An 18,256-nucleotide genomic window follows, 5' to 3' on the forward strand; every position below is an offset into this window, starting at 1 on the left:
TATATTGGTGTATTAATACTTTGATTCTTAATGTTGCTCTGTTAAAAGAATTTTGTAAATTTATTTACATGTTATTCATCTTTAATATCATAATTTGTATTTGTAAAAAGATTTTTATTTATACGAAATGTTACATTTATTATATTGAAATAAGAAACACGCGAGTGAAATAAATATTTCACGATATTTTATCAATATTCTGTTATTCGTTTAAGTAAATATGAAAAGAAGACGAAAATTTTGAATTATTTTATCTTCCCTCGTTCCCAGACACGTGTTTGCCTCAGAGATTCTTCCTCTGCCAACGATCTGTGAAAGGAAAACCAACTCGAGGGAAGTTCCATGTAGAACGAACGAATTCCTGACGATGTTTGATAACCTCAGTCATTTCCATGCGTTTCAAATCGAGCGTTTCACAGGTTTACATAAGGGCCAGTCGTAAACCGATTCGATTCTTGCTACGTAACCGGTTCACGAGCCCCGCCTGTAAGAGTAACTAACTAATCCGAGAGCAACGAGCGATGTATACTGCAAACGATCCCCGTTATTGCAAATTTTAATGGGTACGCTGCACGCGATTCTTCGAGATCACGATAATCTCGCGGGACGGCTTAACCAGGATACTCCGTTGAAATTTGAATTTAATTCCTTGGATGTCCGAGCGTCACGCCTACCGATCTCCACTTTCGCGAATGCTCACTCGATAAGAAGATAATCTATTTTTTCGATGCAATCACATAGGATTTATATCGAAATGTTCGTGTTCGTGTTCGAAATGTTCGTTCAAAGCATATGTTGGAAGTGAAGTATTACGAAGGATTCTCGTCAATTTTCGTCTTTTTGGTAATTATGCAGTTTAATAACTTTCCCAATTTTTCCCCAGTTTTTTATCCTAATAAAATCGAAAAATTTAAGAGAGATCGCTTCTGTCAGAAATACTTTGATTAATATATTTGTTTCGAATAAAAAATTGTACGAAAGAATTTTAATAGAAATCATTCGTGTGATACATACTTGTACACTTTTGGAAATTATCTCTTGTATGGATTTAAAATTTTGTATAAATTTTAACGTTTGTATAATTATAAAGAAACGCGAAATTCAATTACCGAAAACCGATTTTTTCCATTGTTCTTTTTGGAACATTTAGGGTTTTATTGTTTGTAAGTGTTTTATGGAATTGTGGTTTCACGGATTTAAATACCTTTTATCGAAGCTTCGTCGTTATCCACAGTTAGCGTTTTATCGAGAATATAATATTCGAATTTTAAAAAGGGATATCAATTTCCCATGGAATGCACAATAGCGAAACCTTGTTTATGAAATATATGGTTGAAATACGCAACGTATCCGAGTGAAAATCTTATCTATCGTATTCTGTATAATGGATTAGAATATGCATATTGTTTTGAGTTTGATTAAAATCGAAGAAAATATCACTAAACCTAGCTGAAATCCAGAAAAATAAATAATATTTATTGCACTGATGCGATAGAAGTTGTAAATTTTTTCATTTTCCACTGTATTTCCGTGTTCCGTTGATTATCAATTCGCGGTAAATAAAAATCGGATTAACAGTTTTTATTTTTCAGGATATTGAATTGCCTGAAATATTATACATGAAATATTATACCTGAAACTGTACTCTCTTTTACATTTGGATGTTCATGCTTCGACTACATTGACGTATATCAATCAAAATTTGCAAAAAGATATAAATGCAAGTTACCAGCATTGATAATATTACCTTGCATAATATTAACAAGTTTGGTAATGAAACAAAAGAAATTATACTACTTAACGAAAAGTTATCTATTAATAATAATGTACTTATTACACATACGTAATTGTAAAAAGTATTTGTAATGTTTTTATTAAGCTTGTACGGTATGTTGTTTGTTCTAATCTACCAGAAGAAGACCATTTTATTTCCACGAGTCACGTGTCAGAACGGCTACCAGAGATAACCATGCGTAGAGTCAATACGCAAATAAACCCTTCGATATTCCACAACAACGTAGAAACGTCAATCACACGTCCAGAGGAAAAACTCGTTCCAATTTTCAAGCAAAATCGACAGAAAAAAAGAGTTAAAAGGCAGTTCCAACGCATAGGCGTAAGCAGTTTCTAACTGATTCGTTTACAAATATAAGCGATTCGGAAACACATTTATTGAACAGCATTTTACGTCATAATTTCCCTTTAATAAACCTTTCAATTCACACGTTTCCTGAACTCCTGTCAATTATACAGGCTTGAACTTACCTATAATTTTATAACGAGTTTAAAAGTAATATTTTAACATATTTCATTATTTTACGCGTGTAACTATTTAATTATCGTAGAAAAGCAACGATTAATTTTTTTAATAATATCACTTTGAATCCACGTCTTTTCTTAATTTCCACAAAATTTACCGCACTTAATAATCGATCTATTCAATATTCAATTTTTAGGTATTTCAGACTTGAATCTAAAAGTAACACATGGCAAAAATCAACAACTCAAACGTATGTTATCAAATATTGTACAATAAAGAATTCAAAAATATCCCTACTTTCTTTCCACTCTTTACTTTTCAGTTATTCTTATTAATCGTGGAAAATTCACCCTTCTGTTCATCAGTTAACTGGAAATGATCGAGTTGCTCCAGCGATAAGCACCATAATGTTAAATCATTCTGTTGACCCTAACAGTATCATGCTCAGGCGTTCATTGTTTAATGAAGCGTAATGCTAGGTGGACGTTCGGATCTACGACGTAATCCTCGGCAAAAGACGGCGGAATGTCGACGGAAGGCATGCACGAAAGCCGATTTACCTGTGGTCGTATAAGCGAGCCCAAGTTGTCCTGAAACGATACACATTCATAAGGGAGATCAGCCAGGAACGCGGTTCATAGTACAATCCTTGTCGTTTCTACTTTCGTGGATTACTTTTAGAGGTCAAGTACGTTTCATGGTTTCTTCGTTTCCTCGGCCGTATTTGCACGTTTAATGGATACATCAAAGAAGAGCAGAAAGAATGTGTTTTCGACTTTACAGTTTCTCGTTAATTACGACGAAACGTTGCCAATTAGAATTTTGTGGTTAGGAATGTTGTCGATCCAATTTGCTCGGTTTCCTGTTAAGTTTGTTGGGTATTACGGATGATCGCGTTTGATAGAAATGTACAGATCACACTACGAAATATACGTATGCATGGGAAATTGAAATATTATCAAATTATTGGAAAAGTTTTTATTTATTAATTATTAGAGAGATGTGTTTCGATAGACCTTTGTAAATACTCGAAGATTAATTTGCCCTTCTTAGTTAAAATATTTTATCTGCCATTCCGAAACTAAAGTTTTATCATTTTGTTTATTCCAAAATGTGTTTCAAAACTTGCAAAAGTTTTCATGGCATCGGAATTTTGTCCAAGTACAACGAATAAGATTCAACTATTCCAAGGTAATATCGTGAGTTTTAATAGCAAATATAAACGCAGATTCCAAAGGCGAGCATGGAAACCATGATATTTCCTAAGTTTCCAGTTAACCTGTTCAATAACACGAATATTAACGTCGCTCGCAAGAAATAAAAGAAAAATTTGTTATATCACCAAACGAAACAGGCCGAATTTCTCATCCTATGTCTTTATTGAAAAAGAAAGGAATAAGAAGAAAACAATGTTGCCAACGGTCACTCGATATCATACAAAGCTCGTCGACTTGTCCCCGATATTTTCGCTAAAAATTCGGAACAAAACGTCGTACTATGTCATAACTGTGTATCGGGAACGTTGCATCGAATGACAGACAGCGTAATAACTCGGCCGAAAGAAAGGTTTTGGGAAACTGTGAGACGCCCTCCAAGCAAAGAATGAATTTTCTGACGTTTAATATTCGCGTTGAAACGACAGTTCTTGACCGAAGATTCAACCGTCCTGGTATACTTTGATGCAGCGACACAGTTATGAAGGCAAATTCTTTGTTCCACGGATCAACAATTTAAATATTTCATCAATTCTAACTTCCTCTTTTTGTGTCTTAATAAAAAATGTCACGTGTCTGATATTACTTTTGTTCGTCAAAGAAACGTCTCTACTCTGTTGCGAATTCTCGACTAAAGACCAACTGGTTAAGTCAAACCGATCGGTCGACATCGCGTACCTCGAATGATTTAACGCTCAAGATGGAGGAGGTTTAATAAATCGAGTGTTAGAGCAACCTAGCACACTATTTGCATTTGTTGTATAAAGGTAACGTTTGATGTTATGAACACGGTGTTAAGATCTTGTTGAGAGTGAAATATTTCACCCGCACGGTAAGATTTCTGATGATGAACTGTTCTCCTACGTTACAGATTCTCCCTATTGGATTTCGTCCGTCCATCGTGCCTTTCTAGCTGAGCTTTTCCTGGTAAAGAAGGGAATGGGCCTGCCATAAACAGACGGCCACTCAAAATTCCGAACATACTCTAACAATTACGATTACACCTTCGTGGCCGGTGTACTTTTCTGGTAGCATTACCAACTGGTCGAAGCAACTTTGAGTTAATAAATATTTATCGTGTCACTCGACTTTGAAAACAAATTTTAGATGCCGTAAAAGATTAATTCTTCTTACTTAACAAAGACGCCCTGCAACGTTCGCAAAGCACCAAACTATCAAACAAACATCAGCAACACCGGTTCTATCAGAATGAAACGCGAAACTATTATTGACAGAAGCAAGTCACGTAATAGGACCGGGCACACGTTCCTGTTGAATTACCAGTTCTCAATGAAACGTTTGCCCGTTACAAAGAGAAGTGAGAGGGATAGGGTCCGGGGATAAATAGGGAGGCGGAGAAGCGGTCTAATTTTAAGCGTCGAAGTACGCGCCGCGCCATGTAAACGAATGAGAACGAGGTCCGCATTTCCTAGTGGCGAACGCTTGGATTTGAGCCTAATGGCCCGTTGACCTTTCAGCACCTGTTGATCGCCGTTTATCAACGATTTGCATGCGCAGATTTGCTCGAATCACCTGACTTCGCCCGGCGAAATGAAAAGCTTATCCTCGAGCAGCGCGTTGATCGACGTAGACAATCTCTCTGTGTCGCGATGTCCCGTGACTCGTAGCGAAGTTCAAATTTATTGATTTTCGATTCGCTACCGGTGCCTCGCTCTGTCTCACTCTTCAACCCTTTTCCTCGTCTCTCTATCTTTCTGAATCCCTCGCTGCTCGAGTTTCCTCTCGTTATTAGGAAATTGAGATGCTCGATAACTAACAGTTGCCAGAATTTTCATCGATTTTTGATAACGATGAAACGTCCTGTAAACTGAAGAAGTTCAATGGAAAACCTCGAAGATAGCCTTGAAAAGCACGCAACAAGCCAGAGATGTTAGTTCATGACTAGTAGCCGTCATTGAATCGCGAATAAAGAGATATAAGTGGAATTGGAGAGAAGTTGAGAAGGATTAATGGCTTCATGCTTGCTACAGAGAGATTAATGTTTTGCCTTTGATCGGGATTCCAGGTTGACTTATAACGTGTTTCCTTTTCACAGTAAGAATCATTGATTCGTAGAAAGCTGTAGATTAATTCTTTTCACTTCTTTAACAGAGGCTGTGATCTTGTGTGATGTTTTAAGAAGGCTTCCGTTTCCTTGCTCTTATTTTGTGTCTTCAAGTTCGAAGCCCGACGAAGTTGTTACGTTGTTTGAATTCCGCTGCAAGTTCTTCCGGCCGATATTGATTATCATGAACGTTGGAATAGTAAGGATGTCTGCTTGAATACTTTAAGCATGTAATTAGAATGATACGGCTAGATTAAAAGAGAGAAGGAATTGTGTAGACAATGCGGAAACAGCCTAGTTGTTTAATGAAATTGAAATTAAAAGCTATTTTATGTAACAACGTCGAGTATTTATGTTCTTTCGCGTTTTATAAAATGTTCTATTCAAGAATTATATTAATACTTATTATTATTATACATATTATATTGTATTGATATTTTGCCATATTTATGGATAAACTTTCGTATGACTTCATCTTCTTATTAAAACAGGAGATATTTTACAACTAAACATTTTACAAATGGTTTCGTTCAGTGTACACCGTCTTATATTTTTACAATGAGCAGAGCAATAAACTGCAACTGTTGGTGCTACAAAACGCAGAATGGCTAAAAGTTGAAGTATTCCCTGTGATGATAGTAAGCCGGTATCGTGTTACAAATTGACTGTAAAATGCAGAACACACTTGCCGTGCGAAGGGTGAAAGCCAGTGACAAGGAGCACTGAAATACGAACGCTCTCTCCGTCACCCTAGTGCAACCTCACTACGATCTCTTCGTAACTGTCGTAATTCGTTTTATCGATACCAGCTGGGAAGATTGCTCGGGCGAAGAGCAGGATTTCTCAAACCATCGTTATCCCACGAACGAATTATCTCTCGTAAAACACAAGAATCGATGCACTGCAAACATTATCGGCAATATTTCGCGAGCTTTACGACGGTTGTTTTGTCACAACCTTTCTTTGCACCTTTGTCATTCTAGTGAATCTCTCCCTTAACGCGATTTCTTGTAAAGAAATTTCTTTCTTCTAAAGATTTCGATTTTTTTTTTTTTTTTGCTATCTTTAATATTTCTCTATATTTTTAATTTTCATTTTTAATATGTTTCAGTCAAATTAAAAGAAAGGAAATCTATTTCCTGCGTGAAGGAATAAAAGAAGAATTTTGTATAGAAAATTTATTGGTACCTAGAATTTTTGGATTCATCGTAAACTTTTTTACTCTTTTTAAGCTTACTCTTTATCTTCAATTGCTTCGTTCTATTGTGCTATTTTCCAATATCGAATATCAAATAAAAAAGACAAAATCACTTTTTTACATAAAAGTATAAAAACAGTTCTATACAAAAAATGTCTTTACTCCAAGAATTTCAATGTTTTCTAACCGTTTTCACTGTATTTTTAACTTCTCTGCTTATTTTTATACTTTTTAGCCTGTTTTACCATATCTAGTGTCAAACACGCGTTACCATTAACTGAAAAACGAGAAATCTATTTTCTGCGTGAAAGAGTAAAAAGATATGGAAAAATCAATCCAATCGATTTTTATTTCTTTAACTGAAACCGGTTTCTACATATTTCGCTCTCTTAAAGTAGTAGTCTACCTTCGATCTTTTCGATGCGCTTAACCTTGAGAGTGAAATATCGTTTGCATTCTCAGTGCCTTTTACCTGGCCACAAATTCCCCTTTGAGCCGAGTTGAAAAGTAACGACAGGATTAAATATTTATCCTATCGAGCGGTTCGGCAAGTCGGTGATATCACGTCGCATGAGGATGGTAAACCAGGGTATAACGTCACCGTAGACTGGCCACGAAAAAACGAAAAGCTCGAGAAACGACATGCCAGCACATAGGAAACTGCAATCTAACTTAACTATGCTTCTCATCGCTGTGCATCTTGTCACATTATGATAATCTTATTCGAAGGCGTCAAGTTGCCTGCTAGGCTCCAGTGACGTGTAAATGATTAAATGATGTCTGAAATAACATTATTTGTATCCTGGTTATACAATATCATGCAACAAATCTTATAGTTAGAAATAAAAAAAAAGTTATAAAATAGATTTTTCTTTTTTAATCCAATTGAAATATATAATTGTTATTGAAAGTAGTAGAAAGGAAATGTTTTTTTAGAGAGAAATAATTTTAAAATTCAATATATGTCAATCAATTTTGTACTGCCATTTCCTCTATTTTTATTTGATTTTAGTATTAAATATGTATGTGTATGTACATATATGCTTGACTCTTTGTTGAATATTCCAAAAGTATTGATTTTTTATTGTTATGAAATTCGAGATTAATGAAAACAGTTGAATTTCGATGAAGCCGGGTTTAATTTAAAATATAAATATAATGTAATTTATTTTTTACAGCAATTAAATAGATAGGTAATTTGTAAATAAAGAATCCGAATGATCAGTTAATTCGTCTTCGCTAAATAATAGAGAAATATTATTATTATCCCCATAGTCAATTATGACAAAAGATAACTTTTTTTGTCAACAGTTGTTCATGATCGATAACTGCGCGGACGATTGGCGGATCGCGATGACCTGGCAGAGGATCGCGCAGATTTCACTCGAGTTGTTAATCTGTGCGATCCATCCGATCCCAAGGGAAGATTATTTCCTGTGGACGACCAAGCTGGCAAACAAGGGCGGTAACATCGGTTCGACATGGGTGCCATACGACGTCATCCTATCGCTGCCGATGTTCTTCAGACTCTACCTCATCTGTCGCGTTATGCTGCTGCACTCGAAGCTGTTCACGGACGCCTCGTCGCGCAGCATAGGGGCCTTGAATCGTATTAACTTCAACACCAGATTCGTCCTGAAGACCCTGATGACCATCTGCCCGGGAACCGTGTTGCTAGTCTTCATGGTCTCCTTATGGATCATCGCCTCGTGGACGTTACGCCAGTGCGAGAGGTAAAACAATTAGAATTTATTTTTATTTTTAATTAGTGTTTCATTTCTCATCAAGTATACGTAATATTATTGGCTAGACTTTAGGAAAATATACGCATTACATGCGAAACATCAATATTATAGCAAACAAGAGAAATAAACTATTCGATAATTAGAATTCTTTTCTTTTAAAGTTAGTAACTCTCAAATACAGATATTTGTGAGTTCTCATTGTCCTGGTTGTAAACTACACAGTCCTTTATTTTTCTTGAAACAAATGTCGCTTTAACTCCATACAATATTTTCCACAAAGCTACGTGATTTTACTCCTTCGATCGTTCCTCCAATACTAACCGATAACAAGAACATATAAATCGACTAACGTAATGATAGAAGGTTATAGAAGAAAACCAAATCAAATTTGTCGTCCTTTAATTTATACCTTGCTACCAGAAAGAGATCCCCTTTTATATCTTTACCATTGTCTTGAATATATATGTATATATATCTTTTTTTTCAAAATGTTTTGAAACTCGGATTTGAAATTTCGAAATATTTTATAAAACGCGTATAATATACGTATAATAAAAGTATTCAAATACAACTTTCGTGAGCCAGTGTACATAAATATGTAAATTAAGAAATAGATCCATTGCACATTTCATAATCCATACACAATCTGCGAACATTGTGAGGCCCTAAATGACGCATACAGGACAAACGCGTAGATCTTCGCGATTAACGTTCGAACGTCGAAGAGAGTGGAACGTAGGGGTTGGTAGTTAAAACGACAATGAAGGATTTACTACAGGGCTCGAGATTGCCGGGCCGCGTATAATTAAATTCTCCTGTAAATAGCGGAGCCGATTTAGGGAATCGTAAAGAGCATCGAAACGATCAATCTTGCGGGCCAATATAAGACTTCGCCAGTCTCTCGCGCGACTAAGCGCCATACCTTCAGATTTTTTCTCTTTTTCCTTTCCCGTCGTTGCTCTCGATAAAACCTTCGTTCGACTTTTTCCTCTTTCCCTTCCCGATGAATAGATCTCTTCCAGTCTTCTGCCCTTAAATAAGACATCCACCGACTACTATCGTTCTCTCTCTCCCCCTTATCTCGATGTGTCTGTGTTGGACGAAGGGGAGACGAGTTAAATTTTCGTCCATGTATGTATTGTCGAAGCTATTCTCTCTTTCTATTTCTATTTCATTCACGATCCTCTTTCCGAGGTCGATGCCTGCCTTCGAAGAAAAGAGCTTTCCGATTCTTCAAGCCGAATGCCAATGAAATTTTCTGAGAATTTATAACGCTGCTTCGACAAAGACACGTTCCGGAAAGATTGCAGTAAAAGATTCGTAGAAGGTGATAAGATTTATATATAAAATCTGTCTGTTTGGTGAAGTGCTTATTAACACGTTCAACGTGGATCTGTTTGGGAAACACTTCGATACATGGTGAGCACTTACTTAATTACGAAAGATGTAATTGATCGGTTTGGCTTCTGAGAGATTTATATTTAATAAGAAATCACAAAATCTATCGATATAATATATCAATATATCTATTATATCTATTATATAAAGCTGTCGTTCATGTAAACAGAGAATACTTTTTTTTGTGCTTAGAACTTGCAAAAGGGCATTTTCTTCTATTGCTGTCTTTTTCGTGTTACTTCTTCCTTCATCTCGTTTTCCCAAAGTCCCAGTTTCTTCCGGAATTAGAATTTTACACGCGCGATCCACGGTAGGAACGGACCTTTTCCTCGAGATCCACCGACTTGTTTGTAGAAGAAACTCTAATGGAAACTCACTGTATCTTTTTATTTCCATGCGTGGAAAACAAAGATAAAGTCGCGTTACAGTTTTTACTTACATTTTATCATGATCGTTGTCGACGTAAAATTCAATGTAATAAGATATAAGATATCACTATGAAATAGCTACACGATACACTAGATTTATAATAGATGCACTAGAAGTCGTAATATTCTCTTTCTTAAGTAATATGACGATTTATTAAGTGACGTTCTAGAAAATAATTCATTTTTAAAGATAACCTTTGCAGATATCCAAGAATTTACGACTTTTCAAGTATATTACTTTCTTAATAAACTGTCAATATTCTCTACCACTGATGTTTCAGTCGCCAATATCGATGGCAGATTTTCGTTTTAGAGCAGTAGACATTATCATCTTCTTTCGGCAGGTAATCTGCTAAATCGTGTGCTTCCTTTCCCCTTTTATGGTCCCAGCTTGTCTTATGTAGTACCTTTAACGCTTTTCGATGCTTTTAACGATGAGAAATGTTACGGCCAATAGCTTGACACTTTTCAAGCTTTTAAGATTACCCGTATTTTTTACCGCTGAATTACACGCCTCTGGTGTCACACTTTTATAATTGATCTTTATGTCCAACAATGATATTTTCTTGTAGATTATTATAAAACATGGTAGTAAGAATCGACATATTTAACGAATGAGATTTGATGTTCTATTTAATCTAATTTTTTCATTCGTTCGGTTTACTGAATTTCATATAATCATTTTCCATTAATCTAATATTTTATTCCAATATTCAAAATAAATTGGAAGATTTCATTACTTTACTTAGAATTTATTTCAATAATTTCAAACTGAACGACAATTTATTTTAACTATACGCCAGAAACGTTTTGATCCTTATGTCTACCTTCCTCTGTCAAATAGGTAGATCATACAGTCGTAATAATGAAAGAAGTCTTACGAAAGCAACCACTCAATTACGTTTTCTTCCTCCATCTCTCTCCCATTGAGGCATACAACGTACCACGCTCGATTTCGAAAATCCCATATCTCGTTCCGCCATCGTCGTTCCATCGTTTCAATTATTTCGAGAGGGAACCGTACTTTTGGCAAAAACACCTCACCGCGTAACCCAATTACGTGCCTTAAAACCGACAGCTAATTAAAAAAAGTGCTTCAATTGATAAAGCGAGACGGGTGGAATCACTCTTAATGGCGTTTAAACATGTTACGGCGAATAAATTGGAAACGTCGCAGATAAGGGAATGTTGGCATTAGTATAATTTGAAAAATTCTTGAAAACAAGACTAATAATTTGACGAATTAGGAGAAGAGTTGCAAAGCAAAATATATTTGGCTGCATACTACAAAACAATAATGCTAATATAAAAAGTATGATATGACTTTTAAGAAAGACACGTTGCGTTTATATCGTTTATATCTCTTGACATTTATATCTACTGTATCTTTTGTTTAATCACAACAATAAGATTTGCCTTTTTCTCTTTTGCTTTACATACGTGAGTATAAAAAGTATTTTCACACAGAATATTCAATTCAATTTCCAATAAACAAAATGTCTAAAAAATATGAATCGATGAAAATAGAAGGATAAAATCGAAGAATGGAAACTCAAACACGATTGGAAACTAAAACAAACCGTGGGATTGTAGGTCTAGCGACATCAGAACCAAAGTACCAAATATCGAGTCGATGAATCTGCTTCGATCTCTCGAGTACAGGGATCGTGCTCCGGACAAGTAGCAAAAGAGATCTCGCCCTAAAAGGAATCTGCTGTAATACTAACTGTCCCATTAGAAGAGTTCGGTTTAACGAGCAGGATTAGTCGTGACGCGTGTTATTCTGATGTCCCACCACGGTTAACGATTTCCGATAATGAATTTCGTGGATTCGACCGGTCGAAGAAAAGACCTCGTTTGCTCGTATACGCATTTTAACAAACGAGATTGAAAGCGGCGGTATTATCATAACAGGCGCCGTTAATCTTTCGGGACTTTTTGTTCTCGAGCAGCAATTTAACTCGAGTAAATGCATTTGTAATTCGTTTTTTAATTCAGCCTCTTGTCATGCAAATCGCGAGCGTATACATCGCCTGGATGCGGTTTAACGGTTTCGAAAATCAAGCTTAAACAATTAACTGGTTAGAAGGGCCGCGGAATAATGATGATATTGTAAGGATGTGCTCATTAATTTTTCGCGTAGTTTTGAGAAGTATAAGGAAGAGGGTCATGAAAAGAAAGTAAGAGTAAATAGGGATACATAGTATTGGAAAAGTTCTTACCGATATACGTTCGTATCACACAGGCTCATGAAAGTATAGTAGAAATATAATATATAGGGAAAGAAAGGTAAAGAAAAGTACGAACTTTCCTTTGAACAGCTTTAAAGAATAATTTTAGTGTCAGACTTGTTTGAATGTTGTTAGTATTGTCTTTGCGTCACAAATAGTTTCTGTGTTGAACTATGGTCTTTCAACTATAGATATTTATACAACATCATATTTTTATGAAAATTTTATTTATTTATTTAAGATACCCATTTGTTTATTTCGATACATGTAAATTTTCTATAAATGTGTAACATCCGCTGTCTAACAATAATTACTTGTTGTATCTAATGAATCTTTATAATGAATCATTACATATAAAGAAGCAATATTTTTTATGCAATATAGTTAAAATATAGAAAGAAAATGTATAATAAAATGTAATACATCATGCGAATAGGAGAACGGTAGTAGCGTAAGTGAAAGTAGAGTAAGACCATGCGTGGTCAGACTTGTTTTACTGACTCTCAAGACTTTAATAAACAACGATCTTCCATAATATTTCCCCTTCCTATATTATATTCTTAGCTATCTCCGATTAATTAAAATTTCAAATATCTTTAAACAATTTTATACAATACTTTTAAAATACCAACTTATTAATACATTCTTTGCTATAAAATTTGCACTGGAAAACTGTATTATTCCATCGGAAGTGTCTTTGTATTAAGCAATTTGTATTAAGAAGAAATTTCATTGTTAAATAACTATACTTACGCGTTAATGGCAATGAACGTTTTAACGAATTTTAAACGATTTTTTGGTATTGAAATCAGAATCAGTAGTCTGCAGTTATCTCTTAACGTAATCTCGCGTAATTGCGAATGAAATAAAGTATTTAATGAAACATTTAATCGAGTTGATACGATTATTTATCGGAGCCTAATTTAAACGTCGACTAATATTTTATCATGTTTTTCGTTTTACGGCGGCAGGTTTCACGACGAGGAGCACGCGAATCTCCTTAATGCTATGTGGCTCATTGCTATCACGTTTCTGAGCGTCGGTTTCGGTGACATCGTGCCCAACACGTACTGCGGTCGAGGTATAGCCGTTTCTACTGGAATAATGGTAAGGCCAAGATCCAAAGTTTAATATAGAAATTCTCGCGAGATTTGCATGCACCTACCGCATTTCTCTAGGGATAGCATGTTAACTAAAATCTTTCATAGATTTTGATAGTAAATATTAGACTGAAACATAGTTGTATTACGATATGGAAATTCTCGCAAGATCTACACATCTATCGCAATACTTTGAGGACAGCACATTGAAAGAGAAATGCTATTGATCGTGTCATAATATTCTATTATGTTGTATTATACGTAGAAATGATGACTATAAAGAATAAAATCAATGCAGTTCGTTTTATTCGTAATACTTTAATTAAAACACTTGTCTTGTCAAAGATAAGCAAGTGTCTGAATATTTTTCGCATTTTTAAATGCATCAAAAACTTCTATTACGTATATTTAATATTAAAATTACTAAGACAATCAAACTGAGCGATACATTATATTTCATAGGAATTTTATAAATTTACGATAGTATATTTGCTTGCTTCTCTCTTTGCATTGCACATTTTTCATTTTGATTCCTATAAATTTATGCTCTAATCGTTGGCAATTCGTGAAACGTAGATTCAAATCTCTTTCGTACAATTATAACAAGATGCCGATGAAATCTGCACGGGTTCTCGTCAAAAATATTTGATAGAAATTTCAGCATGTTTCGACAGTACAAAGGGAAAGCAAGTGCTATCGATCGCAGCATCGCGCCAAGTGCAGTTACGATGCATTCGAAGCGACACTTTGTGACGATAAACGCGACAGCGTGTTCCAATCTCTCCACTGGGAATGCGCCTGGTTCCTTATTGTTACTGCTCACTGTGACTGATGCTAATTCACGGATTTGGGATCACTCGTAGATGCGAATCGTTAACCAATTTAATAGTCATAGCCAATTTTCCCTTTTCACTTAACAAACGTGTTCAAATTCTGGATGGTCCAGTAATATTCACGTTTATCGCCTTGATCCTCATTTGATTGTATATCGGATGATCCTCTTAAACTAATTGAGCTCGAAGATAACTTTATAGTTTAGGTAAATTTATAGGAAGCGGTTACTCTTCATTGTTAGAATAATAAATACCTTGATTTCACTTTAACATTTTATTTTTTAGTATACTATATAATTCTTTCTTTATGTATTGCTAAATTGTTGTAATGTACTGATAACAGGTGTTAATTCCTAGTATTTAGAGCAAAGTAAAAACCTATGATTTATTAAAAATTTTTTCTCACGAGTAAGTAAAATTTTAATCACAAATGAACAAACTTCTATTTTCGAACGAGAACATCCTTTTTGTACAGTGGCGAGCGTATAAATGGGGAAGTACTTACTCGTAAATTCAACCAATTATATTACACCAAATTTTATTTCCATTTTTTTTTTTTTTTTTTTTTATAATATAGGATTCAAAAAAACAGATTGTCAAAGCACTTTGAATACAAAAGGACTTTCAAATCTTTATTCCGAGTAATAATTATTAGACTGCGGATGTTTATACATTTAGAGGAAATATTCAAAGTTTGATATTCATTATAATGTTTAATGAGTGAAATAAATCTCTATTTACATTCCATTTCCTTATAACATAAGTCTCCACAAACATCTGTAACTCGAATAACAGCGAACTAAATTAAAAAACTTTAATTTAATATAAAAATTGTCCCTACTTACGACATACTTGGAACATTAGTTCTTCCAAGAATATTGCTTAGGACCTTCGGTAAAGGTTACCGCCTAAATAAAAAATTCATAACACGACACTCGAGAAAAATCAACTACTAAATTTTAAAAGAATTATTCTTCACATTGTGATATTGCTAATTTGTGGACCGAATTCTAGCAGGGAATTAGGTTTGTACCATGTTCGCGTCCCTCTTGTGTCAAGAAAAACAGATTACACTATAATGGAATCAAATAAGGGGTGTTGCTACCGCAAAGTGAATATAATTCCACCGACACAGAAAGGAGAAGATTACGCCTTTAATCGGAACAAAATACCATGTGTTCGTGGTCAGAATTCCTTATTAGTCACGTGGTAACTTTATCAACGAGGGGACAAGAACTTTTATCAACACACAGATGTCTGAAAACTTTCGAATGATATTATATAAACGAATAAATCTGAAAATATAAAATGAAATCTTTTCGTGTGATGTTACGATTTCGTGAAAATCCAGTTTTAAAATTTATCGAATAGATACATATTATGGAACTTGGTTAATTCCGAAGTGGACAGATATGAATAATTAACACGTATGTGAAAGTAAAGTGAAAATGTAGAATAAAATTAAATTTGGAAATTTACGAAATACACGTGCTACAGTTCGTCACTAAACATGTTTAAATTCTCTTTTTTTTTAACAGGGCTTTAAATGGAAAAATTTCATTTTTTATTTTTTACGTACTTTCGCATACAGTATCGAACAAATTTTCAATTTCGACTTTCTCGAAAACAAAGTATCATATGAAAACATTTGATTCTGTATTTTCGACTTAGCTTTTCACGTAAAATCCCCTTGTCAATTGTGTCATGGTTTTGCCCAGAACCCTCTGTATAGGGTAACTTCAAACGTGAAACACGCGACAACCGATGAACCATGAAATTTTATCCACTTACAGAAAAGTAAAGTTTCTATCCTGAGAAAGTTCCTTTGGCCGAAGAATCAATCAGTTTGGAAAGTTTTTATTCGATAAAAATCCATCGACAGCTACATCGTATTGCTGTTAGTTAGCAAACAGTCGTAAACGGGCAATAATCGAGGAAAAGACTATGAAATTCGTTTTACTTTGAGTCCTTTACTCTCTCGATAAAATTTCGTAGAGAAAACAACGTCAAGACGAAGTAATTTCCTGAGAGAAGTCTTTTACGTAGGAAACATGGTGGCCTCGCAAAATTGCCCCTGTACAAGGAACGAAAGGACGAAATTATATTTTTCGATGTTACGGAAAAAGAAAAATTACGAAAACTTTCATCGAAAATACACGAATTGTGATATTACGTTAGCGCATTAACGATGGAGCAGACCAATTCAAATGAAATTAATCGAAATAGATACATCACAGTGTACAATGTAAATATAAAATATTAGTAGCTCAAATATTGATACGCATCTGAATATTTTGAAATAAATAGTGTAGAAACATATTAGTTAAATCTTCTGTAATTTCCTGTAATCAAAATTTTGTTTACTCGCATACAAACTGCAAATAACTATGCAGTTTATGGAAAATTAAAAGCTGTAGAAACGTAAAACATAATACTCATTATAATTGTTAATTTTTAACATACTTAATCATTTAATATTTACACGCGTGTAGTAAAAATGCTTCAGCGCTAAAGTATTAAAAAATATAATTTTTTGTAGCATTAATAAGACAAACGTTGCATACAGTGCGTTGTGTACTTACAGACAATTTCTTCCAATGATGATGACTGAGAAGTTTTTGTTCAATTAACTCATATCTGGCTGAATTGCTAGTTTCGTAATTAAACATAGCGTGAATAGCTTCACAGGTACGTTTGACGGTGTTTTTAGGGCGCCGGATGTACGGCCTTGCTGGTGGCGGTTGTTTCCCGAAAGCTGGAGCTCACCAGGGCGGAGAAGCACGTTCATAACTTCATGATGGATACGCAATTAACGAAAAGGGTAAGACGCACCTGTTCGCACATCTCACGGAGATTGTTTTTGTCTGTAACTATATATATGTCGGGTCGTCTTTGGAAAACGGGACGTGCAATGAATCTTTCTGCGAGTTGTCCATCATTGTTGTATACCAGATGATATTGATTGAAGCGAACGTATTGCAAAGGTTAACAAGTGATATCGGTGAGTGAATAATTGAGATGTCGATGACGATGAATTTAGGTTCGATAACGAATACACGGTCAACGGGATGACGATTGCGATTAGGAACTCGATGTACGTGTTCACTGAGCTAGTCGAACTTATCGGATTGAGCCTCGGTCCAAGTGGAACTGCCCTTATATACTCCTCTCCGTATCTCTCTGTATGCCTCAGGTCAATCCCTGTTTTTAAAGAGAGTTATTTAATTACTTTATACCTCTGTTAGGTATACGTCCCTCCCGTGGACGTGGCTACGTTCAGTGACCCATTATGTCACTTCGAGCCCAAGCCCACTGTCATAAATCTCGGATAATCATAATTGATTTAATTCATAAACAGCTTTTTCTCAGTTTTATTGTTTAAGTACGACTATAATAAAAAGTTCCGGTGTCCTTTCATCTCCGACATATGTATATCGATAATTTTTGTGACATTAAACAACATGTTTCATACACATTTTCGAAATCCTCTGTATTTGTATCATTTGTGAGGAATGCTTAATGAAATTCGTTTTATTTGAATTTTACTAAACGATGCAAAATAATAGACTATTTTAGTTTCAATATTTTATGTTCCTTTGTTAGCAAATTGTAATGTAAAATAATCTATAAAAGTTTTAATAAAATAATGGCACATATAGATGAAGGCTTCGTGTAAACAACTTTGAGATTCATTTAACCTTTGGTTTACGACGACATTTTCATTTCCTGCAAATTCGATTCGTTGAAAACTTTCCCGATTATGTTCATATTTAACGCTTGTACG

General features: G+C 34.8%; 1 protein-coding gene across 6 annotated transcripts in view; it reads left to right on the forward strand.

The window, feature by feature from the left end:
* Positions 1-18,256, forward strand: part of LOC132906921 (small conductance calcium-activated potassium channel protein) — a 242,118-nt gene that overhangs the window by 210,363 nt on the left and 13,499 nt on the right. For all 6 annotated transcript variants that reach the window (XM_060959557.1, XM_060959558.1, XM_060959559.1 and 3 more), the window contains 3 exons: positions 8,049-8,470; positions 13,511-13,646; positions 17,183-17,293. In XM_060959557.1, the coding sequence (XP_060815540.1) occupies positions 8,049-8,470; positions 13,511-13,646; positions 17,183-17,293 (669 nt within the window). The remainder of the gene's footprint in view (positions 1-8,048; positions 8,471-13,510; positions 13,647-17,182; positions 17,294-18,256) is intronic.

Source organism: Bombus pascuorum, chromosome 5 (genome assembly GCF_905332965.1).
Source record: "Bombus pascuorum chromosome 5, iyBomPasc1.1, whole genome shotgun sequence".
NCBI classification, from domain to species: Eukaryota; Metazoa; Arthropoda; class Insecta; order Hymenoptera; family Apidae; genus Bombus; species Bombus pascuorum.